Raw genomic sequence first — 25,601 nt, 5'->3', positions numbered from 1 at the left:
GTTCTGTGTCACGTACTTGTATATTTTTTGTACTTTTTAGAAGTTTTTTTTTCCTCATTACTATTAAGGAATTTTCCTTTGTAATTTTGGTTGTCTATATTTATATGTACTTGTTTAAAGCAAAATAAAAGTTAAAAAAAGAAAGAAATGTAAAAGGCGAAAAATTTATACGATCTGAAGAGAAACCAGAGTTTTGAATTAGACCAAATTCATCTAAAAAATAAGAATAAGGCCTAATTTAACCCCAGAGTTTGGAGAAAGTGTGATAAAACGTTTGTGAGGGAAAACAAGATTTCAAAACTGCTAGCACTGTTTCCACCTTTAAAATTCTACATAATTGTGGGGAAATAGCTGAGGCTCCAATACTTTGGCCACCTCATGAGAAGAGAAGACTCACTGGAACAGACCCTGATGTTGGGAAAGATGGAGGGCACAAGGAGAAGGGGACAACAGAGGACGAGATGGGTGGATAGTGTTCTTGAAGCTACTAACTTGAGTTTGACCAAACTGCGGGAGGTCCATGGGGTCACAAAGAGTCGGACCTTACTAAACCACAAAGTGTGACAATAGTCTTTTATGTGACTTTTTTTTTAATGTGTTGAAACATTGGCAGAATTATGCTTCATTTAAGCGTATGCATGAGCTCAGCAGCTGAAATGTTCAGTAATGCATTGCATACTTTTAGCATTATAAGTTAACACCTCAGAAGCGATTTGAGCAGGGATAGCTCTCCTACTAGAGACAGACAGGGTCTTCAACTTGCAATGTCCTCTCCAGAAGGGAGGAGTCATCCCGTCTTTCTCTGGACCGACCCTGCCTGCTGCAAGGGATGGTTGGGTCTTTGTGTCGCTCTCTGTATGTGGAGCAAAACACTTGCTTGAGTGCTTGTCTTGTGTGGATTTTCCCTTTGTCTAGTCCTCTCCTTCACCCTGTTTGCTGGATCATCTTTCTGAGTGAGTTTTTTCACTGTGTTTTCCTGTTGGCTACCCCCCCCCCCCCAGTTTCTTCATTTCTACTTCATTCTCTTCATGTCCCCTCCTCTCGGTTGTCTGGGGAAGGGAAAAATGTGGGGGCAACTGGATTCTGCCTCGATTGCTGGGCAGGCACAGGAGGAGCCCACAAGGCGACAGGGCCAGGAACTTGTGTTTCCCACCTTTTTCTTTAAAAAAGGGGAGCTTTTATGTGACCAATGTCTCTTTTCAAAGCAAACAACAGAGGGAATCTTTAGCAGAATGGATGCATTGGAAAAGGAAATTTCTAATGTGAATGCCATAACTGGTACACTGGCTGGGTTAGTGGAGACAGGGATTCTGATGTCTCTATTAACCTCTTTCTGATATCATGGATGTTGGCTCATATGATGGAGGCATGATCCATATTTTTATTGGTACTGTTGCTGCGGGTTTGTCGTGGCCTTTGGCTAGAACAGCTAAGTTACATTGAATTGTATAAAACGTCTATGCAGCTACTTCACAAAGAGGTATAATCTTTCAAGTCAGTCTGTTCTGGATGGCTGAGAAGAAAACTTGACTTTCATGATTGTGCCTTGTTTGGGAAGAGTAGAAGACACGATCTAGGTGTTAAGTTGTGGGTGAACATATCAGACTACACAGCAATTCTTCAAACAGCTCTTGTTTATTCACAGGCCAGAACAGAACTGAACAGAAGGGTTCAGTCAGCCTGCCTATATAGAGCTCCAGTACAACGTAACTGTAACAATTTTCTAAGACTATCCAATCACTGAATGTCACTTTCAATCCCTTATTTGCATAACTATCTACAGTATCCCCCTGCTGGCCCAGGGTGAGAACTTCAGTACATAACACTAGGGTTCGGATCTAACAACAGGCGAAGCTTCATGGCTACTCATTCATGGAAAGCCATTAACTGCATCTTACCATAATGTATAAACTAGACAATTGTTAGCACTGGTTTCTTGTTTTGATCCTTCTCATCTTTAAGATCGGTTTTCATTTCAGCAAGCTTACTGTATATATTTAACTGCCACTTCCATATATTTTCTTATCCCTGCGTGGTGTGTGTGTGTGTGAGAGAGAGAGAGAGAATGTTAATCCGATGTGAGATTGTATAGCAATTACAGTGTATTGGATTTTAGCTCCTGGGACCCAAATATCTTCCCGAAAGCTACTCAGCCAGCTTTCGTCTTTAATCATAACTGAAGAAGGAAGAGCTCTTTCATTTAATTTTTCATTAATGAAAGTAAATTGTATATTCTAATCTAGAGGTAGCAGGAGTTTTTCAGCTGGCTGGAGCTGCTCTACACATTGAGGGCTTTCTCTGCTGGAGGGCAGTTATGGTTCTTCTATAGTTTGACTGTCGACTTTTCCACTAGGTCATTTTTTTATTTTTATTTTATTCCCGATGCTGTAATAAATAGAAGAAATCTTAGTTGAATTCTTCTAAATAAACTGTACAGTCTGAACCACTTTATGTGTAATAAGGAATATTGTGGAGAGGTTCATTAAATTTTCTACCTTTAAAATACAGTGGTGCCTCGCAAGACGAAAAGAATCCGTTCTGTGATTCTCTTCGTCTATCGGTTTTTTCGTCTTGCGAAGCAAGCCCATTGACGGATTAGCGGATTAGCGCTATTAGCGGCTTTTAGCGGCTTTTAGTGGCTTATCGGTTTATCGGATCAGCTGATAAGCGGCTTAGCGGCTTAGAAAAAGGGGGGAAAGGGAAAAAAAACGCAGGAACTCGCAAGACATTTTCGTCTTACGAAGCAAGCCCATAGGAGATTCCTTTTGCGAAGCAGCTCCAAAACGGAAAACTCTTTCATCTAGCGAGTTTTCCGTCTTGCGAGGCATTCGTCTTGCGGGGCACCACTGTAGAATTTTTAAACCCCCCTTCACAAAGTTTGTTATTTTCTTTATCCTGGTTGGTGCTAATATGAACTAGAAAGAGGCACATAACTTCGCTCCCTATTAGGATCTCCCCTTTTTACTGAGCATTCAGTATGCTCATGATGTTATTAATGCTATTTTTTCTAGAAAAAGAGGTGCCAGAACTCACCATGAACACCTCCCTCCTTCTCTTAGAATGGCAATGGTACTCACTTGAGGTGCTGGAACTGAGTTCCTGTGAGTTCCCCCTGAAAAAAAGCCCTGGAGGTGATTATACATGATCACACTTTCAAGACCATTTGCACCTGCAAATGTTTTGAGGTGCACATACTGAATTATTTGCAATAAATACATGCTTGTAGTTTCCTGCTACCTTTTCCATGCCACAAATGTTCTCCAAAGAGTGACCCTCCAGAGAGAAATAATATGGTAACAGTAGGAAACTATCACCGAACATCTAATTAAGCAGAAGGATTTGTGGACGGTCCGACATAAATGCATCACTATTGCACTATTATTGCACCAGTGGCATGTTAGAAATAAAACCCCAGTCTGGAAGGGCCATGGATGTAAGATCGTGTTCTTGCTTAACCTATGCTTTTGCTATGTAACCCTAATTTAGTTCTTTTCACTAGTTCCGTTTCATTTTGGCGTACCTGGATGCATGAATTATTCATACCATTTGGGTATTATAGGAGAACAAAAATGTAGCTGGTTGTCTGCAACCATTAAACTTTTTTCTTTTGTAAAGAAAGTTGTAACAGATTTTCCATGCATATTGCAGGTGCCCTAAGAGATTGTTTTACTATCCCAGTTTTACAGAAGGTGGTAGGTCTGTGGATTTCATAAACACAGTATTTCCAATCACTGAAGTTTGCAGTTGGCGTGTGTGGACATTTTTCTTTCGTAAGTTTGGCTAGGAGGTTGCATCTGTCCTTTAAAAAAAAAAAAATTAATCATTTTTTCAATACAAACAAAAACCATAATAACACTAATAGCACAATTTGACAGTTCAGATTTGAGTACTGATATATCTATGACTACACCTTTTTAACAATATTTCCCCACTTTTCCTCCCCCTACTTCCCACCACTGTCCGCCTTATCGCTTAAATATTCCTTCCAGATTTCTTCATATTTATCCATTCTTAATTTGCGTCGACATGCAATTCGTTCGTATGTAGCTACTCTGCCCATATTATCAATCCATGTGCTCAATGGAATCTTTTTGCGGCTCTTCCAATTCATCAAAACAAGTTTTTTTGCTTCTAATATGGCACGGTACATCCATTTATTTTGACCCCTTGTAATCTCCCACATTTCCGTAATATAATTTAGAATTCAATTCAATTCGCCTAAATAACAATTTCTTTTTATTACTCTTGCTATAAATGCCCTCACCTTGAACCAAAATGATCTTATCATCGGGCAATTAATCATCATATGTACCAAGTTTGCACTCCCACATCTCCAGCAGTCGTCTGCACTTGTTATTGTCCTTTGGTATAGTTTTGCTGGAGTCCAGTGGACTCTGAATATTATTTTCTGCTGAATAAGTCTTAGTCTTAGATCCATAGAGGCTATTTCTGTTGATTTTATACTTGACTCCCATATATCATTTGTTATCTGTACCCCTAACTCTTCACTCCATTTTTGTCTATCATATTCTCAATCATATTTCTTTCCGTTGAGTAGGGTTTTATATAGTGCAAGTGTAGAGTTCTTTGTTTTTGTTGCAGAAATTAAATCTTGTAGCAGTATGGGTGTTTCCGATGCTGCTATAGCGTCAGGACCAAACTGCCTTTCCGACATATGTTTCAGGTGGATGTCTTGCCATTGTGTTTCACTGGTTAATCCATACTTTACTTGCAAAGTCTTATGTTCCACAAATTTGTAATTTTCATCAATTAATTGATTCAATGTCAAAATACCTTTTTTCATCCAACTTTGCCAAATTATTACTTGATTTCCAATTTTTAATTTTGGGTTGGCCCATATTGTTAATTTCTTATGCTGATAGGGGTCATCATTATTTTTAATTATATTCATCCAGATTTTTATAGGTGCTTTAATAGTCTCCAGGACAATAGGATATTTCATAAAATTGGAGCCGAGTTTAGTCCACCCTACAAGAGGTTCAAAGAGTAGCCCAATTGGGATTCCTGCTAGATCGCCAATCGTTAGTCTTACTCAGCAGGTAGGCCTGGTGATATAGTTCCAGATTTGGGAGACCAAAGCCACCTTCCTTAGTTGGAATTTGCATTTTATGTAGTGATATTTTTGGTGGCTTTGTACCCCACAGGCACAATCTAAATAGTTGATTTATTTTTTGGAAGTAAAATTTGGGAATATGCATTGGAAATCCTCTAAGAATGTATAAAAGCTTTGGAACAACATTCATTTTGAGGACATTAACCTTTCCCCAAAGGGAAAGCTTTAGAGGTCCCCACCTTTCAATATCAAAAGAAATCTCATTTCTAATTTGATTCAAATTTAATTTTACAATTTGGTCTATATCTGATGAAATCATTATACCCAAGTATTTATTAAAGTCTTTGTACATCTGAAATTGATGGTTTCTATACAATGTAGCCCTTGGCCCAATTGGTAAAATCTCTGATTTTGTCCAATTTATAGAATATTCCGATATTCTGCCAAAGGTTTTTATTTTCTCCATAATTTTTGGAATTGTATCTTCTGGTTTTGTAATAAATGAAAGGATATCATCCGCAAATAATACAATTTTGTAATTATCTTTGTTGTGGTTTACGCCCTTGATATGCTCATAAGTTGCATCTGTCCTGAACCAGCTGATAAAGAAATAGTGCAGAATTGTTCAGCTGTATAAAGTGGGAGAACATTTTGCCTGTTTGGCCTCAGGGAGTGAATTAGTGTAGCTAAAATTAAAATTAAAAGGTTTTCAGGGTATCTTTTTTTCAAAATATTTTAAAATTAGAAAGCTTTTTCTTTTTCATTGCCACCTCTCATTAACAGTAAGAATAATCCATCAATTTTTTTATTTTTATTTTGCTTTCATTGCTCTAATACACATACGAAAAACACAGAGACTATAGCAGGACCCCCCCCCAGTAGTCATCCCCTCACTGCTCTAGTGGTATCAGCCTGTAATTCTCATAATTGTTCTCCATACAGGATAAAGGGTTGTGTTCATGGAGAGAGAGAGAGTTTAATGTTCAGAAGGCCAGTTGAACCCATAGGAAACGGGTTATATGCACGATTTCAACCACATAAGACATCAAGTGTCTGTATTCAGGAGGTTATAATATCCAAATCTGCAAGGATGATTTCGGCAGTTTGTCCTTAAGTCCGGTTTCATTGATATATGAAATAAATAGCCAGCAAATGACCAGAAATCACTTTAGTTTCTCTTTAAGCAAGATACTGATTGCATAATGTTGGTATCTGTGTGTTTTTTATTTCGGTTTTTTAGTCTTTGTCCAATGTATCCAGTTATTCGCTTTAACTATAGCTGCAACTTCATGGCTTTGAAAAATATTTCTCCTGTTACGTAAATCCTTAGCCAAGCCTATGTACCGGAAGTTTAAGCAGCTGACGTGCTCTGGTCCAGGGGGTCACGAAGAGTCGGACACGACTAAACAACAGCAACAATGCCTTATGCTACTTCCTCTGTAGAACAATTTCCAATTGTATATCAACAACTGTGATTAAAAAAAGAGCATCTGAGGCTGTTGTATATCATATGCTAGTTGAAAATTGGGCTGTAAGATACAGTGGTGCCTCGCAAGACGAAAAGAATCCGTTCTGTGATTCTCTTCGTCTAGCGGTTTTTTCCGTCTTGCGAAGCAAGCCCATTGACGGATTAGCGGCTTTTAGCGGCTTATCTGCTGATCGGATCAGCTGATAAGCGGCTTAGCGCTATTAGTGTCTTATCTGCTGATCGGATCAGCTGATAAGCAGCTTAGCGCTGTTAGCGACTTTTAGCTGCTTTTAGTGGCTTATCTGCTGATCGGATCAGCTGATAAGTGGCTTAGCGGCTTAGAAAAAGGGGGGGAGGAAAAAAAACCAGCAGGAACTCGCAAGACATTGTCGTCTTGCGAAGCAAGCCCATAGGAGATTCGTTTTGCGAAGCACCTCCAAAACGGAAAAGTCTTTCGTCTAGCGAGTTTTCCGTCTTGCGAGGCATTTGTCTTGCGGGGCACCACTGTATAGATGTTCAGGAGAAACCAAGTCTGCTGCCAGCCGTAGCAGTGCCAAGAATGACTGCCTTTACCCGGCTATCGCTTGGGAATATGTAAGGTCTCTAACCTGAAAAATCCTATCTGGTGTCTGCATAACATGAGCTAACAAGGATTTCTGAAGGCAGCTGCTCTAGCTTAAATAGTGAATCCAAATGTAAGGAGGACAAAATTATTTAGTGCTCCCTGCAGAATACATTCCCAACCCTCAAAATGCATTATTCAGAGAGGGGAGCAAGGCTTGTTTACCCGGCTGGATATCCTGGGTTAACTCAATGTTCTTCAGTAGCAAGTCGGTTTACACATTCATTGGGGCGACTCAACAGCTGAAATAGAAAAAAGAAATAAATCAGGGTGTGCACCTCTAAGTGACAATTTAAACAGCAGCGGGATTGATGTTTGATATGCATAGGTAAATATTTAAATATTTGCAGACACAGTGACCCGTGAGCGATCCAGTGGCGTTGAGCGTGGCTGAAAAGCTCTGCAACTGCTTGTATGCACGTAGAACGGTGTTTACTGTTCAAACCTCCCTGTTGGCCGGCAGAGCCAGAGATGTTTGAGGTTGAAGCAGGTGACAGTAGCTGTGACTGACGTCTGCTGTCCCTCTGAAGATAGGAAAATTAGAACCTTTACGAGGAAGAGTGGGATAGAAATTTAATAATAATAAAGAATCTGCCTGAAAGTTGGTCTTCAAAGTAAGCAGTGACAATTGTAAGGGGTAAAATCAAATGTATGAGAAGTGCTTCATCAGTGATCCCGTGTACACCAGGGAAGGGGAACCTGCAGACCACAGTTTCCACCAGGAGTGGCTGGTGGGGTGAAGCCATGGAACTGGAATTTCCTTTGACAAAGACAGGTTTAGCAGACTGAGAGGTAATAGAAAATAAAGTAATTTTAGAGTAAATCTTACCTTTCCAGCTCTTGGGATTAGTGCATATTAAATTCCACATATTGCTGCTGAGGTCATTAGCCCTTTATGACATAGTTTTGCCAACAGATGATTCCTATAAATGCATCCTATCCATTAGGCATTCTGGGCACATAACTAAAACATTTTCATTTGTCATTCTAACTTGTTTCACTGCAACCTGCTGCACATTTTTTTGTAAAATGAGAGTGGTTTCTAATTGAAAAAAAAAATCTCATTGAGTTATAGTGAAAACCTGTTAGGAGACAATAATTGGGTGCACTGAGGGTTATCGGCTCTACTTCATTAGAATCCATTTATTTGAAGGGACTTTGGAACTTAATGCTGTTTGGCATCTTTTGCAGGGATTGTATTAATTTAAGAAACATCTCGTATTTAATCTTTTATATAAATACTTTTTTTTTAGCTTGTTGGAAATGTAGCAAGTGGGTTGTTGCAGTTTTTCTCTCTCTCTATATATATAAAATCTTTCTTACGTTTGGCTAGTCTGCTTTCATAGCTTTGGACCTAGAATCCAACAATCATAGAACTGTAGAGTTGGAAGGCACCCTGTAGATCATCTAGTTAAACCCCCTGCAAGGCAGCTGAGGTGTTCAGTTGTTACTTCCCAGGAAGAAAATTCAACCTAGAAAAAGTCACAGGTTTCTGTATGTGCATTTGACTCACTGGGGTGGGGAAGATGTAAGCAACAAATGAAGGGGCCCGTGTCACCTTTATTTGAACACAGTATTTCCCTGACTGCTACATGTTTTATTGGGTAGAATTGGGCCTGTGTGTCAACTGCATTCAAATAAATAAAGTACAACCTGGGTCAGCTGATTACTTGTCCCTGTTATAGGGGAGGGTGTTCATATGCCCAAGAGTGCAATCCTAAGTTTGCCTACTCAAAGCTAAATCCCACTTAGTTAATTGGATTCCAGTGTGAGATTCACTTCAGTGTGAGATTCATTTCTTGACAGAAAGTAATGAGTGAATAGGCCCTTTGAATTAATAGATATATCTTGCTGCTTTGGAAAACCTACCCATCGGGTCGGATTTTTTCTGAAGGTAAGAACAATATTAAAAAGGAGTAGTCAGCCACAGCCAATAGGGGACCTTTACCACTAATGAAACTTTAACTTCTAATATAAAGAGAACATCTTCACCATAGGACGCGCCATCTTCACCATAGGACGCGCCTAGTTTTTTGGGGGGGAAATAAAGGAATTTCCCCCCTTTATTTCCCCCCCCAAACCAGGTCGGGGAAACCGAACCAGGTCGAGGAACAGCGGGGTGGTGACGCTGTGCCTCCTTGCTGTCCCCCGAGCTTGTGGGGTTGGCCGATGTCTGCCCGGCGCGAGGGGTGCTCTGCTTCAGGGCGCCCCTCGCACCAGGCGGCAGGCTGCTATCTGCAGCATGGGGAGCCCTGCGCCCGGCGCTTCGGGAAGCAAGCTGCTATCCGCAGCCTAGACAGCCCTGCGGGAACTCCCGCAGGGCTACCTAGGCTGCGGATGTCTTCCTGAAACCTGGAGAGCGAGAGGGGTCAGTGCACACTGACCCCTCTCGCTCTCCAAGCTTCAGCGAAAGCCTGCATTCGCCCCATAGGACGCGCCCAGATTTCCCCTTCATTTTTGGAGGGGGAAAAGTGCGTCCTATAGGGCGAAAAATACAGTATATTGCAAATAACCACACATTTGGTGCAGGTATCCCCTCTGGCACTGGTCAAAATACCTGTTGCCCAATGGGGGGAAGGTGTTGGCATGAAGATTTAGTAAAGCTATCCAGATCTGCCAAGGCTCAAGTCAATGATGTATTGACAACCTTAACCCACACACAAAGTAATTTTCCTTACATTGATACTGGAAGCCCTGTTTAGGGAGGGTGATGTATGGGGGTCAGAAAACGCTGCCTCTAACGTGCTGCATCTTCAACGGAACATTTAAATTAAATAGTCATTTACTACAGTTGTCAGACAATTCATATTACAGCCAAGTACCTTAGTACACAGCGCAGGTGGCACTGTGGTCTAAAACACTGAGCCTCTTGGGCTTGCCAGTCAGAAGGCAGGCGGTTCGAATCCCCGTGATAAGAGTGAGCTCCCGTTGCTCGGTCCCTGCTCCTGCCAACTTAGCAGTTTGAAAGCATGCCAAAAAGTCCAAGTACAGTGGTGCCTCGCAAGACGAAAAGAATCCGTTCTGTGATTCTCTTCGTCTAGCGGTTTTTTCGTCTTGCGAAGCAAGCCCATTGACGGATTAGCGCTATTAGCGGCTTTTAGCGGCTTATCTGCTGATCGGATCAGCTGATAAGCGGCTTAGCGGCTTAGAAAAGGGGGGGGAGGGGGAAAAACCAGCAGGAACTCACAAGACATTGTCGTCTTGCGAAGCAAGCCCATAGGAAATTCATTTTGCGAAGCACCTCCAAAACGGAAAACTCTTTCGTCTAGCGAGTTTTCCGTCTTGCGAGGCATTCGTCTTGCGGGGCACCACTGTAGATAAATAAGTACTGCTCCAGCGGGAAGGTAAACGGTGTTTCCATGCACTGCTCTGGTTTCCGTGTTCCGTTGCACCAGAAGCAGCTTAGTCATGCTGGCCACATAACCTGGAAAAACTGTCTGTGGACAAACGCCAGCTCCCTCGGCCTGTAAAGCGAAATGAGTGCTGCAACCCCAGAGTCGTCTGTGACTAGACTTAACTGTCAGGGGTCCTTTACCTTTACACCTTGGTCTGAAAGGAGTGCTTTAGGACTCAGGCTGGCAAAAACTTCATGAAAAGCTGTTGGAGCAATCGTGAGAAAGGTTTTTTGTTGTTCACTCGGTTTCCAGTTACTAGAAAAACAAGGGGAAACTACATATTTTTTTTTAAAAAAAAATAAGCTGCATCACATATGTCAGGGATGGGGAACCGTGGCCCTCTAGAAGTTGTTGGACTCAACTTTCTTTCTTTTTTTAAAAAAAAGATATTTATTAAAGTTTCCAATTTTTTGCAAACAAAAGAAGAAACAAACATAAAAATATTAAAAACACTTAAATTTCACACCTTCTTTTCCTGTAACTTATTTCCCCGACCTCCTCATACCTCCCCTTCTTGTATACCCAGTTTGAATTGTTTGTACAGCAAATCCTTATCTCAACATCTTAGATTATGATAGCTTTAAATTCTTGCTTACAAAAAGAAAGTCATTTTATCATAGTTACAGCTTGAAACCACTTAATATCAATCCAGCATCATTCAACATTCCTTAATTTTACAATATTTTTGTAAATAGTCCTTAAATTTTTTCCAATCTTCTTCTGCCGACTCTTCTCCCTGGTCCCGGATTCTGCCAGTCATTTCTGCAAGTCCCATACAGTCAATCAGCTTCATCTGCCATTCTTCCAAAGTGGGTAGGTCTTGTGTCTTCCATCAACTTTCACCATCCCTAGACATTGGTCATGCTCTCTGGGTCTACTAGGGAATTATAGTACAGCAGCATCTGGGAGGCTGTAGGTTCCCCATACTTGGCCTGCGTGTATGCGCTGGGCTCTGCTTGCATCTGCTCCAATGGGCTCTGCTCTTGAAGTCAGTAAAAAAATCCATGCCCTGGCTCCATTCTCATATCTTCAGTGGGCTACTGCTCCCCCACTGAGGCCAGAGAGCTCTACCAACTGAGCCTGAACAAAAACCAGCTGTCTTGATTTCAAGAGATGAGCATAAAACAGAAAGTTGGCACAATGTGTGGGGCGGGGGGTGGGGAGGTAGACACAAAGCGTTTGTAGTGTGGAATTAATGGTGCATTATTCTGTAAGAAAAATAAGCCATACCCCAGTGAAACATTAATTTTGCATGGAAGCATAATGGGCACAGCCAAAGAAGAGATGGATCCCCTAGAGCATAAAGAAGACGATGCCATGAGTCAATAAGTAAATTGTTTGCAATAAGTCACTGAAAATCAAGAGCAAATATGTAGGCTCTGCCTTTGATGTTAGAGTTATTAGTCTCTGTCTTTGATTTTGTTCATTGGTGTTGTGATTTAAAAAACACAACTGCCTAATCAATGCAAATGTTGAGAGACTCTAGGCATCTCTGGTGGAGCTTTCTTGCTGACGTCACGTTGCAGCAACGACACGGGTCTAATCATGATCTAATCAGTATCTTCCGTTTGCTAATGTTTGTCTTGTGATCTTTAATGAACTTCATCTACAGCTTTTTGTGTACTACTAGGTTTTCATGGGGCAAGATTTTAGTAGCTGCACTGTAGAAGTGGTTGAACAGCTTGTTAAGGACTAGAGAGCTTAGTAAATCAGGGGTCAGCAAACATTTTCAGGAGGGGGCCGGTCCACTGTCCCTCAGACCTTATGGGGGGCCAGACTATATTTTGGTAGGGGGGAATGAATGAATTCCTATGCCCCACAAATAACTCAGAGAAGCATTTTAAATAAAAGCACGCATTCTACTCATGTAAAAACACGCTGATTCCTGGACCGTCTGCAGGCCGGATTTAGAAGGCGAAAGGGCCGCATCCGGCCCCTGGGTCTTAGTTTGCCTACCCATGGGTTAGTTTATTATATATGGGATTCGCATTATGATCCTTCCAGTGTACTAAGAACACGTTCAGAGCCCCTGATGTCAATATTTGTACATACATACAATTTAAGCTTCTGCAGTTATGACATTCCAAAGCATTCTTTTATTATTATTTATTTCTATCTGGCCTTGTTCAACTGTTCCTGGACAATAATTCAAGTAAGCATTCACTGCACACTGTACAATAGAAAGGGCCCCTCTTTTCTTCCTCCTGAAACATCTCTGTACAGTGGTACCTTGGAAGCCGAACAAAATCCGTTCCGGAAGTCTATTCGACTTCCAAAACATTCGTAAACCAAGGTGCGGCTTCCGATTGGCTGCAGGAAGCTCCTGCAGCCAATCAGAAGCCACGGAAGTTGCATCGGACATTTGGGTTCCAAAGAATGTTCAGAAACCGGAACAGTCACTTCTGGTTTTCAATCGTTCAGGAGCCAAAACATTCGACTCCCAAGGCGTTTGAAAACCAAGGTACGACTGTATAGTGGGGTTCAACCTCCTGACACAGATCCCTTCAACCCTATTCCCACCTTCTTCCCTCACCCCCTTGTTTCTTTCACACCTCTAAAAAGACACCTTGACATTCCATATATCTTGTAAAAAGACAGGCACTTGCCAGGCCATTGGGTTTGCTTTAACTTACAAACAGTTATATTTATTCATAACTAAGGAATACCATGAGTTTGTAGAATCAGGGCTTTTTTCAGCCAGAACTCACAGAACTCAGTTTCGGCACCTGGTGGACGCCATGGTGCACGCCATTGCCATTATAAGAGAACAGGGGAGGCATTCAGGGTGAAATCCTGCACCTCATTTAACAATAGCACTTTGAAGAACCATTACTTTATTGTGAGGTGACTCACTTCCTAACGAACAGATACTGATCACCTGAGTTTTCTGTTAGTAGGGATCATAGGTAAAGGTAAAGGGGACCCCTGACCATTAGGTCCAGTCGTGGCCGACTCTGGGGTTGCGGCGCTCATCTCGCTTTATTGGCCGAGGGAGCCGGCGTACAGCTTCCGGGTCATGTGGCCGGCATGACTAAACCGCTTCTGTAGGGATCATATCAAAGCCCATATCACTATTCCAAGAGATATTTAGCTGTGCTAAATTGGGATTCAGATTACTGCTTCACTACAATCCACATTTAATCTGGGCTGATAATAAAAAAAAGTGGTAGCAAAATGACCCCAAACATTGCCCATATGTGTCATTTCCCTTGGATAACAAGCTAGCTGAAAGTCGGTAGAATAAAATATTAGGTTTGGGCTGTTCAACCAGGCACAAATACAAAAATAGGTTGAAGCAGGGTTGGTTTATCAGCAAGTGAAGTGATAGCTTCTAACTCGAGCTGTCACTGCAACTTGCATAATTTATTGCACTGAAAGGGTCGGTCATTGCCTGCTTAAAGTGTTGATGGAGATAATATCTTCATAGTGTGTTTTGTTTCATATTTTAGCTAAATTAGCAATGCATGGCATATGGTTTTTTGCTGCATGAATCCCTGCTGATGTAAATGTCAGTAAGCATATAATACCAGGGTTTCATTTTGCGAGTCACAATGCATAGAATTCAGCCTGAAAGCTCCCTAGACTACAGACCTCATTATAGATGAATAGACTGGGGTATAATGTTCCAGAGGTTTTGTTTCAGTTGAAATACGGTTATCACAGTGAATGATGCTGTTGACAATGAGATTTTTATAGCTCCTCTTAACCAAAGAACTATTATGGCTTCCAGTGCCACCGCTGCTGTTTCACTTTTAAGTTAGTATAATCTGATAGCGTGGCAGCTTCTGCGAGTGAAGGGGGAGTCGTTTAGATAATGTCTTGTTTTTATGCAGAGTTCTCTGTCCTATGAAACTTGCCCCCTCGCTTTCTCTCACCTTCAACAGATGTAATTAACTGCCGCTGAAATGCAGTTTTTATGAAATCATAGAGCTGTAAAGGGACCAAGTGTCCACAGAATACAACTTCACGCCCAAGAGCAAAATAATCCACCACCCAAACCCCAAATATTATATGCTGCCCAAGCAATGGTTGTAACTCTTGTGTATGGAACCTTTCATCCTCTTCATTTTCTGCTAGGAGAGGAGGGTTTAATTGCACAACCATTCTCATTGCACACCTAACAATGGCTTTGTCCCCCCAAGACCTAATTTGCCTTTTACGCAACTATTTGGAAAGGGAAGATAGTTCACAGAAAGATGGAAATCAAATCATGTGCAGGGCCCTTGTTATTTTGATGTGGTGGCAAAGTTCAGAGGGAGGCCTGGCTTGAAACAACAAGGTCAGTAATAAACAGTGCTGTTTTTCTAGGGGAAAAGGGTGCCAGAACTCACCCTCATTCTCATGGAATGGCAACGGCACCCACCTGAGAGGTGTTGGAACTGAGTTCCGGCAAGTTCCAGCTGAAAAAAAGCCCTGGTAATAAGAGTAACTGAGCAGAACAACGTAACAGAGCAGGAAACATCATAATATTGAAGCCAGCGGTTTATTTATTACCCACATCTCTGTGAAATAGAAAAACCTTAACTACTGAAAAGGCAGATTACATGGATCTGGCAGTTTCTCAGACAAGAGTTATACACTGTGAGCCACCACCAAGAAGACTCTTTTCCTAGTAAATGACAGCTTTGCTTCTGACAATGGATGAATCCATAACAGAGCCTTTGAAGGTGAGGGTGTTCCCTCAAATATCCCAGACCTGGGCTATTTACAGCTATAAAAGTTGAGGTCATTGCTTTGAATTTAACCCAGAAACTAATTGGAAGTTGTTAGTGTTTTCACATAGGTGGCAAAATGTGCTTTCTGCACACAGTCTATAACAAAATCTAGCAAATGCCAGGCAGTCTCATACAAAATACATTGAAATAACAAAGTGAAGATGTCACTATACCCTAGAGTGGCAAGTTCATTGTTTTCCAGATAAGGTGCAATTGACCTACTAGCCAGCCCAAGCTGTTGGAAAGCACTCCTAGTCATATATACCGTATTTTTCGCCCCATAGGATGCACCGCCCTATAGGACGCACCTAGTTTTTTTTGGGGGGGGGGAAATAAAGAAAAAAAATTATTTCCCCCCCAGGCACGGGGCTGGTGCGGGGGAAGCCCGAGCTTCCCCAGCCCCCAGAACAGCCTGCTATCCGCAAGCCTAGGGAGCCGTGCCGGTCTCCCCAGGCTTGCGGACAGCTGTGTGAAGCCCGGGCGCGCTGAAGAGACTTCTAAATGCAGGCAGCTCTGCGCAACCCTCCGGAGGCCGGCGCAGCTTGGCGCCAGGCTCCGGAGGGTCGCGCAGAGCTTCCTGAAGCCTGGAGAGCGAGAGCCTCTCGCTCTCCAGGCTTCAGCGAAAGCCTGTATTCGTCCCATAGGATGCACCCACATTTCCCCTTCATTTTTGGAGGGGGAAAAGTGCGTCCTATAGGGCGAAAAATACGGTACTACCTGGGATCCAGGAACTACGTTGGGTCCAGCCTAATCCTTCATGGAAAGTTTGGGTGTTGGAGAGGCATATCCATAACCTCCTAGTTAGCCTTGCTTTCCGCTAGATACAATTCTGCATAATTTGGGTTGAGCTTAAGTTGGTTCACTCTCAGCCAGTATATTAGTGACGTCAGATTGGCATTTAGAGACCTTACATCTATGCATCAATCCGATGAAATGGATAAATAAAGCTGAGTGGTCTGAGCGTTGAGTCAGCCAATGGTCTGACTCAAAATAAGGCAGCTTTGTGTGTTCCTCTTAATCCAACCTTTTGGAACTTTCCTGCCAGTAGGAGAAGAGATACAGCAAAGCATTGTAACCAAATTCCTGCAGCAGATTTGGAAGGATACCATGATCAATGGTACCAAGAGCTGCTGAGAGGTCTAGGAAAATACACACTGCTGTACTCCACCTGTGTCTCTTTCATTATTTTTTTTTAAGATATTTATTAAGATTTTCCAGAAATTACAAAATAGAAAAAACAAAAGAAAAATTAAAAAAAATAAAAATACAAAAATAAAAATAGTTAAAAAACAATTCAATCATCACATATTTTTCATTTACTTATTTCCCGGACTTCCTCATGCCTTCCTTCTCTGTATTCCAGTTCAAATTATTATTTCAGCAAATCCCTCCCCTCTTTCAAATCTTTTCCATAATTCATAATATTATGTCATCACATTACCTTAATCTATTTTCATCTTACCTTATATATAAAAAGGAAGGGAAAAAACCCTTAAAATTTAAAACTTAAATCTTAATTTTTACCAACTTCTCCTACCATAACATTCTTGCCTAATTCTTTAAACATTTTTATTAGAGCCAAATAATTTCATTTCAACATTTTCCTAACACTCATCAATTTTATAAAGCAGTCCTAATTAAAAATAAAAAATAAGCAATCCAATCTTCATCCAGCGTCCCTTCCTCCTGGTCCCGGGTTTTGTCAGTCCTTTCTATCCTATTAATCTAGCACATTAACCTGGCAATCTTATATCCGAGGCCCTCAAGTCTCTTCCATATCCCTTCCGCAACTCTTCTTCATATCCTTTTATTCTTGGGAACTCCAGCTTAGTAATATTTTTGACCCTTTTCAACAAAACAGTCCCTTTTCCATAGTCCAGACCAAACTCAATATAGTATTTAGAGACATGTACCAGATTCCCTTCAAAGTTAAGAGCCCCCAAAGCTCCAGACATCTGACGGCCCCTTTCCAGACTCGAAAAGTCCAAATCTCCCATTTCCAAACCAAACCAGATTTTATTTTTCCAAGTCTGGTCTTTTCCAAGTTCATTTGTCAAATCCAAAAATTTATATGCCTCCTGGGCCTCAGCTCCTTCCGTCTCTGGCGCCCAAGATTCAGCAGAAACCTCTTCTCTCAGCTGTTCTGTCATGGCACGCTCCTGTTTTAATTCCTGGGTGGGCTCCCTATAGTTTCCCACCACCTGTTCAAAGGTTCTGGCCGCACTGGTCATCAAATCCGTCTTCTGGCTTAACTGATCCAGTAGGGCATTTATTTTGCAGAAAGCACCCAACAGTGCTTCTGCGGACATTGTCTTGCAAGGTCACAAACCCTTTCCCACAGTTATAATCAGTAACAGCTGCAAGCTCCCAAAGATTATACAATTCCACAGTTCCCCTCTACGGGAAAAGCTTCTGGTTGTTCTTTCTCTTAAAAACAATAGCAACAAAGTCTCTTTTTAAAGATATTTTGTCCATATTTGTTCTTTTTAAGATGCGAAAGGAGGCAATGGAGTCACTATGTTTCTCTTCTTATAACTATCTGTCAAAAACATTTGTTTCTGGTCAATGAGCTTCAAACGTCAATCTTGACACCCCGCTCCAGGATCAGGACGATGGAAAATTACTTTGCTTTAGATTCACTTCTGCAGGATTAAACAGCTCGGGGGGAAAAGAGATCCCCCTTCTTCTCCTGCTACCGAAGGGGGGTTCAGCGATTTTAAATGATGAAAGTCGACCCTTCAAAGGTGATTTTTAAAACTCTAGTTTGCTTTGTCTTTGCTTTGTTCTGGCTACAGGGAAACGGAAGGGTGACTTCCTGTTTAGACCTTCTCATTTCAGTACCAAATTAAGGTGAATTTTTAAGTCCAAATTCCTTTCTATTTCACCAGTTCGCCAGTTCTTATTTAAAGTCCAAATATTCGATGTTCCAGTACTCACGGTTGGTTATTTTAGATGCCAAATTGTCCCAGGAAAAAGGCAGCACTCTCCGGCAACAGCTATGCGGCTTCCCTCCGCAGAAAAAGCGATTGACTCACAGCACCGCGCCACTTCCCCCTCTTCGCTTCAGAGCCCGTTTGTGGGTTCCTTTGCGGGTTGGGGGGGCGCTAGGGGTGCCCGCCGAGTCCCACGGTCACAGGCTTCATCCGCCTGTGATTTCCAGAAGGGTCCCCGCTTCGCCGCAGCGGAAAGACCCGTTTCATGCGGAGCTGGTCCCTCCAGTTCAGAGGGAGTCCGCCATTGCCGGTGGCGCCACCCCGGAAGTCCCCCCACCTGTGTCTCTTTCAGAGGCGAGCATCCACCAGCTTTAAAGCAGTTTTGGTGCTAAAACCTAGTCAGAAGTCAGGTTGAAAGGGTTGATAAGCTGCTAGATAACAGGTCTTATTTCAAAGTGAATAAAAGCAAAACGCTCTGAGGCTGATTTCCTCATACTGGTTTGATAGGCCTTCGATTTAATGTTTGGGTTACAGTGCTGGTTAACACAAGCTTCACCAATGTCTGCTTTGCGTGCGTTGCAAAAACAAAGTAGTTCTGAGCAAGCTATTTCATGAAAATGGATCATGTTATAAGAAACTGAATTTAAATGTTTACATTTTTTTTGCATTGGTTTCCAAATTTGCTGGTGACAAAAAGGTAGTGATTTTAGCGGCCTTCTTTTGGATTGTACTGAATTTCAGAAGTGTTGACAAAGAGTCTTCCCAAAAATGTTCCATGGAGCAAGTAGACTGAAATGTTACATAGCTGACATTCAAAGGGGTGGTTCTTGTACATTTCACTCAACAATCCTTTTACCAAGATTTTGAAGGAAATGGAAGCTAAGAAGAACAAAATTCCATGATGGATCATTACTGAGATGTTGGTGATAGCAACAGCTACAGAGTACATGGCACCTGTAGCATGGGGATGGCTATGAGAGACATAGGCAGCAGTCAGGAGAGAAATTCATGGGAGAATTATTAAATGACAGGAAGCACTGAACAGATGCAAAAGCCTTAGGAATCAAGAGTGAGAAAGAAGACAGAATCGAACCTGGTGTGTGGGCTGAATCTGAAATAGGTTTGTTGGAGAAGGAGGTTCAGAGAGTGCTTTTCAACAGCCGGTCTTCCCTGCTAGAAAGAACAGAATCAACAGTCACTTGTAATTTTTTGAACATTACACAGAGAAAAGTTGGCAATAAAATAAATAGGGGGGTGGGCAAAATGCTGGTGGCATCTACATGTTACCACATCACTTGTTTACTTAGTGTTATGCTCCAGGGGGTGACTTTGGGTCCTAGTTACAGAAGATACAAGCTTCCACCAAAGTCCTCACCGGCGAGCACAGAGTTGCAGATGCAGCCCAGTCCATACAAACTAAGCTTGAGCACAGTGAATCAGTCTGTTGCTCAAGGTCTTTTACCTGTGGGGTGTTCAGCTCATGCTCCGAGGACACCATACCTGGTGTCAAGTAAGGATTAGGCATAATACTTTTGTTAGTGGGGGCAATTGTTGTCATTGTCGTTGTTGTTACTTTCTATACTGCCCTTCACTTGAGGATCACAGTATGGTTTACAAGATAAAAACACAAAAATACATAACACAGTAACAAGTAAAAGCAATATCACACACTTATACTTTAAAAGGTCACAGATTGTTTAATTGCTTCCACCTATAGCTCCTTTAAGGGTCGTGGATGGCGGTGTGGGTTAAACCACAGAGCCTAGGACTTGCCGATCAGAAGGTCAGAGGTTCGAATCCCCGCAACGGGGTGAGCTCCCGTTGCTCGGTCCCCGTTCCTGCCAACCTAGCAGTTCGAAAGCACGTCAAAGTGCAAGTAGATAAATAGGTACCACTCTGGCGGGAAGGTAAACAGCGTTTCCGTGCGCTGTTCTGGTTCGCCAGAAGCGGCTTAGTCATGCTGGCCACATGACCCAGAAGCTGTACGCCGGCTCCCTCAGCCAATAAAGCGAGATGAGCGCCGCAACCCCAGAGTTGGTCACAACTGGACCTAATGGTCAGGGGTCCCTTTACCTTTATCTTTACAGCTCCTTTGCCCCATACCATTTCCCATTTGCTAAGTTTATTATATGTTTCAGGGCCATTGAGGGGGGGTTATGTTTCAAATTATTGGGGATAATAGGTGGTTGTGGTTGCTATTTGATCGCTTCATGCTTGGCTATTACTAATGAAGCCATCTGGAATGCTAGATTTTATTAGCGGATAAGTGGGATATACAGTGGTACCTCGGGATGCGAACGGGATCTGTTCCGGAGCCCTGTCTGCATCCCGAAGCGAACGTAAACTGTGTCCGTGCATCTGTGCGTGCGCGGGTCACGTTTCGGCGCGTCTGCACGTGCGTGTGATGTTATTTTGACGGTTTGTACATGCACGCGCAGCAAAACCTGGAAGTAACGAGCTCTGCTACTTCTGGGTCGCCGCAGAGCGCAACCCGAATTTGCCTAACCCAAAGCGTATTCATCCCGAGGTATGAGTGTAAACGGATCTTTAAATAAAAACACCTTGATAAAGGGCTGAAGAGCAAGCCAGAGTGTCAGGATTGAACGACAAGCCAGGAGGCAGGATCAGGGCATGAACCAGAGGACAGGACCAAAGGAGATAGGAGCACAGCACACGTCTGTGAAGGCCTCCATTCTCAAGCAAGGCTTAGATGACACATGAAGCCCTTAGGGTCTTTCCTGCCCAGGAACAGTCAACAGCCAGCTTAGATAAAGTCATTCTAGTGCCAGAAGGTTCTTCACTCAGAAGGCTGCCTCCTGCAATTCATTGATGCTGCACAGAGATCCAGCAGAAAGATACACATAAAAAGGCCAGTGGAGTCTCAGAACTATTTTCCATGTGCTGCGCCAGGGATAACTCTCATGTGACAATATGTAACAGGACCCAGAATGTTGAAGACGAGAGCGGCAGTTGTTCTAGAGATCTGCTGTTGTGGAAAACATTGATGGAAAGCTGCACCTGTAACCCTGTAACCCTGGACATTCTTTGTCATATAATATGCTCCCCATATGAGTTCATCCTGGGGAGCCAGAACACAACACATTTAAATCTGAAAGTGACAACAGACCTGCTGGAATACCTGGGGCATAGCATTATAGAACAGTAGAGTTGGAAGGGATGAAATTGCTCACCTGGAGTATGGTAACTGATTGGACCCTCAAGGGCCATCTTGTCCAATCCCATACTATGCAGGAATCTCAACCAGATCATACATGACAGATGGCCATGCAACCGCTGCTTAAAAACCTCCAAGGAGGGAGAGTCCCTCGCCTTCAGAGGGAGTCCGTTCCACGGTTGAGCAGCTCTTACTGTCAAAAAGTTTTTTCCTGGTCTTTAGTCGGAATCTCCTTTCTTGTAACTTGAATCCATGGGTTCGAGTCTTACTCTCTGGAGCAGGAGAAAGCAAGCCTGCTCCATCTTCCATGTGACAGCCATTTAGATATTTGGACACAACTATTTCATGTGTGGTCTGTCCAAGGCAGACTAGAAGGTTGAATAAAGCAGAGATGGAGAGAGTCTTTTGAACAGCCAAGATTTTAATAGAGCAGGGATGCGGGAACACAAAGGACGTTGGTGGTTTTAAACAACAGCAGAGGTTTGTATAAAGCTGGGATGGAGAGAAACAGAGGAGGGAAATGGTTGTGCAGTCCCCTCCTTGAATTGGATTGCCTTCTTTTTTTATGTGAGCTCTGCTTTATTGATGTACAAAGTTGTACTCTACAACCTGTTACGGTAGGTAAATCATCCCGATTTATAGTGCTCAGGAAACGCACCTCAACTTGAACACAAAACACAACACTGCAACAGGCGCACAAGCAACTCCTAGCAGCTTGAGATGTGGAGTGTGCATCAGGTGAAAATCTTTTGACTGCACTGCTCAGCCCTTTAAAGTTCCATACACGAAATCTGCCATTTTTAGTTTTTATATCAAACCTGAAGCAGTCTGTACCTGAGTAGACTCTGGGTGCAAAAGAACCCTGTAGACCCTCATTTCCATTGCTATCCTCCAGCTGTGCTGGCAGTAAGATACAGTGGTACCTCAGGTTAAGAACTTAATTCATTCTGGAGGTCTGTTCTTAACCTGAAACTGTTCTTAATCTGAGGTACCACTTTAGCTAATGGGGCCTCCCACTGCCACTGCGCCGCCGGAGCATGATTTCTTGATTTCTGTTCTCATCCTGAAGCAAAATTCTTAACCCAAGGTACTATTTCTAGGTTAGCGGAGTCTGTAACCTGAAGCGTCTGTAACCTGAGGTACCACTGTATAGCAACAAGTTTTTTTAAATAAGGCTTTTCTGGAACTTCAAGGAACAAGCATATGATGTTTTCTGTCACTACCTATTGGAGTGCATCATAATAATAATAATAATAATAATAATAATAATAATAATAATTTATTATTTATACCCCGCCCATCTGGCTGGGTCTCCCCAGCCACTCTGGGCGGCTTCCATAGATATCCAAGTGATCTGTGTTGTAGTATTTTGGTTACAGTGTACCAAAACCCCCTGTATACCCACAGGGACACAGCAGGACTAGAGATGTGACAGAAAGGAGAGCTGTGGCGGTCTATGTAGATCCAAATCCGGAGACCTGACAGTACAGAACTACAGAAAAGGGGCCTTTGGGGTGGGAGAAAGGAACATGGCAGGTATTGCCACTGCATAAAATTCCTTACTAGTTAGAGGAAGGCCCTCCTGTTTCTTTGGACTCCAGAGAGCCGAAGAAGAAGCACTGGGCAGTCCATGTTGCCACGCTAGACAATTTTACACTAAAGGTAAAGGGACCCCTGACCATTAGGTCCAGTCGCGGACTACTCTGGGGTTGCAGCGCTCATCTCGCTTTACTAGCCGAGGGAGCCGGTGTTTGTCCGCAGTTTTCCCAGGTCATGTGGCCAGCAGGAATAAGCCGCTTCTGGCGAACCAGAGCAGCGCACGGAAACGCCGTTTACCTTCCCGCCGGAGCGGTACCTATTTATCTACTTGCACTTTGACATGCTTTTGAACTGCTAGGTTGGCAGGAGCAGGGTCCGAGCTCACCCTGTTGCGGGGATTCGAACCGCCGACCTTCTGATCGGCAAGTCCTAGGCTCTGTGGTTCCCAACAAATAAGTCAGGACAATTTGGAGAGGGGTTCTAATTATCAAATAACGATTTCAAGTATTCCTAGACTTAGTCCCCCTCCCCCTCTCTTCCTGGCGCTACCTTGACACCAGGTGAGCAGATCTGCCAGACTCTGTCAAAACTGTCACAGCTGGAGCTAAGCACTTAAAAGAGGCCTCCACTGCGCCTTCAGCCATGCCTTTTTGCTTGCTAAGAGAGTGGTTGCAGCTTACGCCTCACATGCCTATGGCTTCAGACAGATGACCAGACCTTCATAGCTTCAGCAAGTTGATGTCCTCATGTGCATTCGGACCATATGCTAGCTCTTTACATGTCATATGTGTATCTTCTCTGTCCTGGTTGAAATAATGACATCTAATTGGATATAACACCGAGAGACTTGGCTTAGGCTTGTCCTTGAACATAAACAGAGTGCACAAACAAGAATATATCAGCTACATTAAGTACATTTGCCCTGATTACCTTGGGGGGGGTGCATTTTACCACACTTTAATGTTCATATATTGTCAGGTAGTCCTGGAATAGTGTGGGGAAGAAAATAATATATATATATATTGTATACACCACCCGCTTTCTTGGTGTCCTAAACTTAAGTGAATATTGCTCCCATTTATATGAACTTGTGATGACTTGTTTTTTTAGAGGTTCCCGTGTCCTTTCAAATGAAGACTTTAATATGTCATATGCAGGAGCATTTAACCATATGATTTTTTTCTTCTTCTGATAAAAAATGGTAAATAAAAACTGCACCCTGTTACTGTTCTGATTGTGAATTTCCAATCTTCTTCAGTAGATCTACAGTTACAGGTGGGACCTTCAACAAAATGTTGCAGTATACCCTCACCTTCTAACAGGAGTGATCAGCCACTCAACCACCCATGCCGTTTTCTAGGATTGTTCCTCCCATTTTCCTCTTCCAAATGAAATTCAAAAACCCGTGGCTACTGAGCATGCTCAGTCCTTCCTGGGCTGTTTTTACTCCTGTGGTTTTCCATAATGTTTTGTACTTCTGCGTATCTCCTGATTCACCGGAGCATGCTGATATTGTCCTCTCGTTTCTCAGTGACCCCATTTGGGCTACAGCCCTGTTGGCATCTGCTACCTGAGTTTGCTGTCAGAGCGAATGATAAATGTGAGTGTGATATAATGCAATAGCCCAAATCAGCTGACATTAGAAATTATTCATATATAATACTAAAGCTTTGCCGTTCACCGTGGCAACCATAAAGTGAGCTCCCCGTGCCTCTATTTTAAGGGCTTTCCTAGCGTTTATTATAAATGTACAGTTGTTACCCATCAGTTGTTTACCGCTTCATCCATGTGCATGAGTATTTAGCAGGATGTACGAGCGTGTCCTTAGCTGCAGATGTATGCGCCTGTTTCTCTCTCTCTCTCTCTCTCTCTCTCTCTCTCACACACACACACACACACACACACACACACACACACACACATGTTTTAGCTGTCATAGCATGCATATAAAGTAAACTCCCGATCAGATAAGCAGTCGGGTTGGTGGGGTGGAAGATGAGATTGCATTTGATTATGAGCCTGGCAGCAGATGTTCTACACAAATCCAGCTCGCTGCATCCAGTCAGTTTCCATGGTGATGGAATCTGTAATTGTTGAGCTCAGGCTCTCTCCCTCCTCTTTCGCCTGCAAGGTGGGAGCTGGGAATGAATCTGAACCCTCCCTAGACAATTCCTCAGCCCTAAAAATATAGCGGGAAGGGCTAATGGGGCGAGGGATATGCAGAGGGAATGGCACTGTTATTTCCCCCGCAAAAGATGCTGGAAGCAAGTCTATCCTCCTAGGAAATATGTCCTCTGAAGATGCTAAATAAATGGGCAGGAGTTTCCCTGGAAAAAAGCAGGCGCGCTGATTGGCTGCCGTTTGCTAGGTACTTGCCAATCAGAGCACAACTGGGCTTCAGCCCTCTAAACATAAGCAAAGCTACATGCTTATTCTTTTTGACTTGAGCTGTGCGCCAAGCCAAGGTGTGCAGAAAGGGGCTCTGTTTTCCTATGGCGAACTGAAAACGGATCTCATTAAACAGCTTCATCAGAGGCCATCTGCTGTTTGAGAATATTGCTCCTTCCGCGGAAAAAGCCTTAAGTCATTCTCTTGCTGTAGCACCAAAGGGAAATTGGTTGCCGTGCGTGATGGAGCCGCTGGATTTCTGTAAGTGAGCATCTTTGAATTATTTAACCTG

The 25,601-nt window shown here is 42.8% G+C and overlaps 1 protein-coding gene and 1 long non-coding RNA gene across 11 annotated transcripts in view; both read left to right on the top strand.

The window, feature by feature from the left end:
* ELMO1 (engulfment and cell motility 1) overlaps positions 1-25,601 on the top strand; it is a 335,641-nt gene that overhangs the window by 218,643 nt on the left and 91,397 nt on the right. Inside the window, exon 1 of one of the 10 annotated variants that reach the window (XM_083468802.1) lies at positions 24,499-24,521. The exons of 8 other annotated variants lie outside the window; for them this stretch is intronic. In XM_083468802.1, the coding sequence (XP_083324928.1) occupies positions 24,513-24,521 (9 nt within the window). In that variant the 5' untranslated portion in view covers positions 24,499-24,512. Of the gene's footprint in view, positions 1-24,498; positions 24,522-25,061; positions 25,571-25,601 lie in introns of those variants that run through there. One more of the 10 variants, XM_083468794.1, reaches the window with a different exon arrangement.
* Positions 202-7,744, top strand: LOC310690218. Its single transcript, XR_014517991.1, has 4 exons — positions 202-1,577; positions 1,830-2,507; positions 2,853-6,618; positions 7,055-7,744. It is a non-coding gene; the product is annotated as an uncharacterized lncRNA (long non-coding RNA).

The sequence above is a fragment of the Podarcis liolepis genome (assembly GCF_965112155.1).
Source record: "Podarcis liolepis genome assembly, chromosome: 12".
Lineage (NCBI taxonomy): Eukaryota > Metazoa > Chordata > Lepidosauria > Squamata > Lacertidae > Podarcis > Podarcis liolepis.
This window is presented reverse-complemented; position numbering and strand designations above follow the sequence as displayed.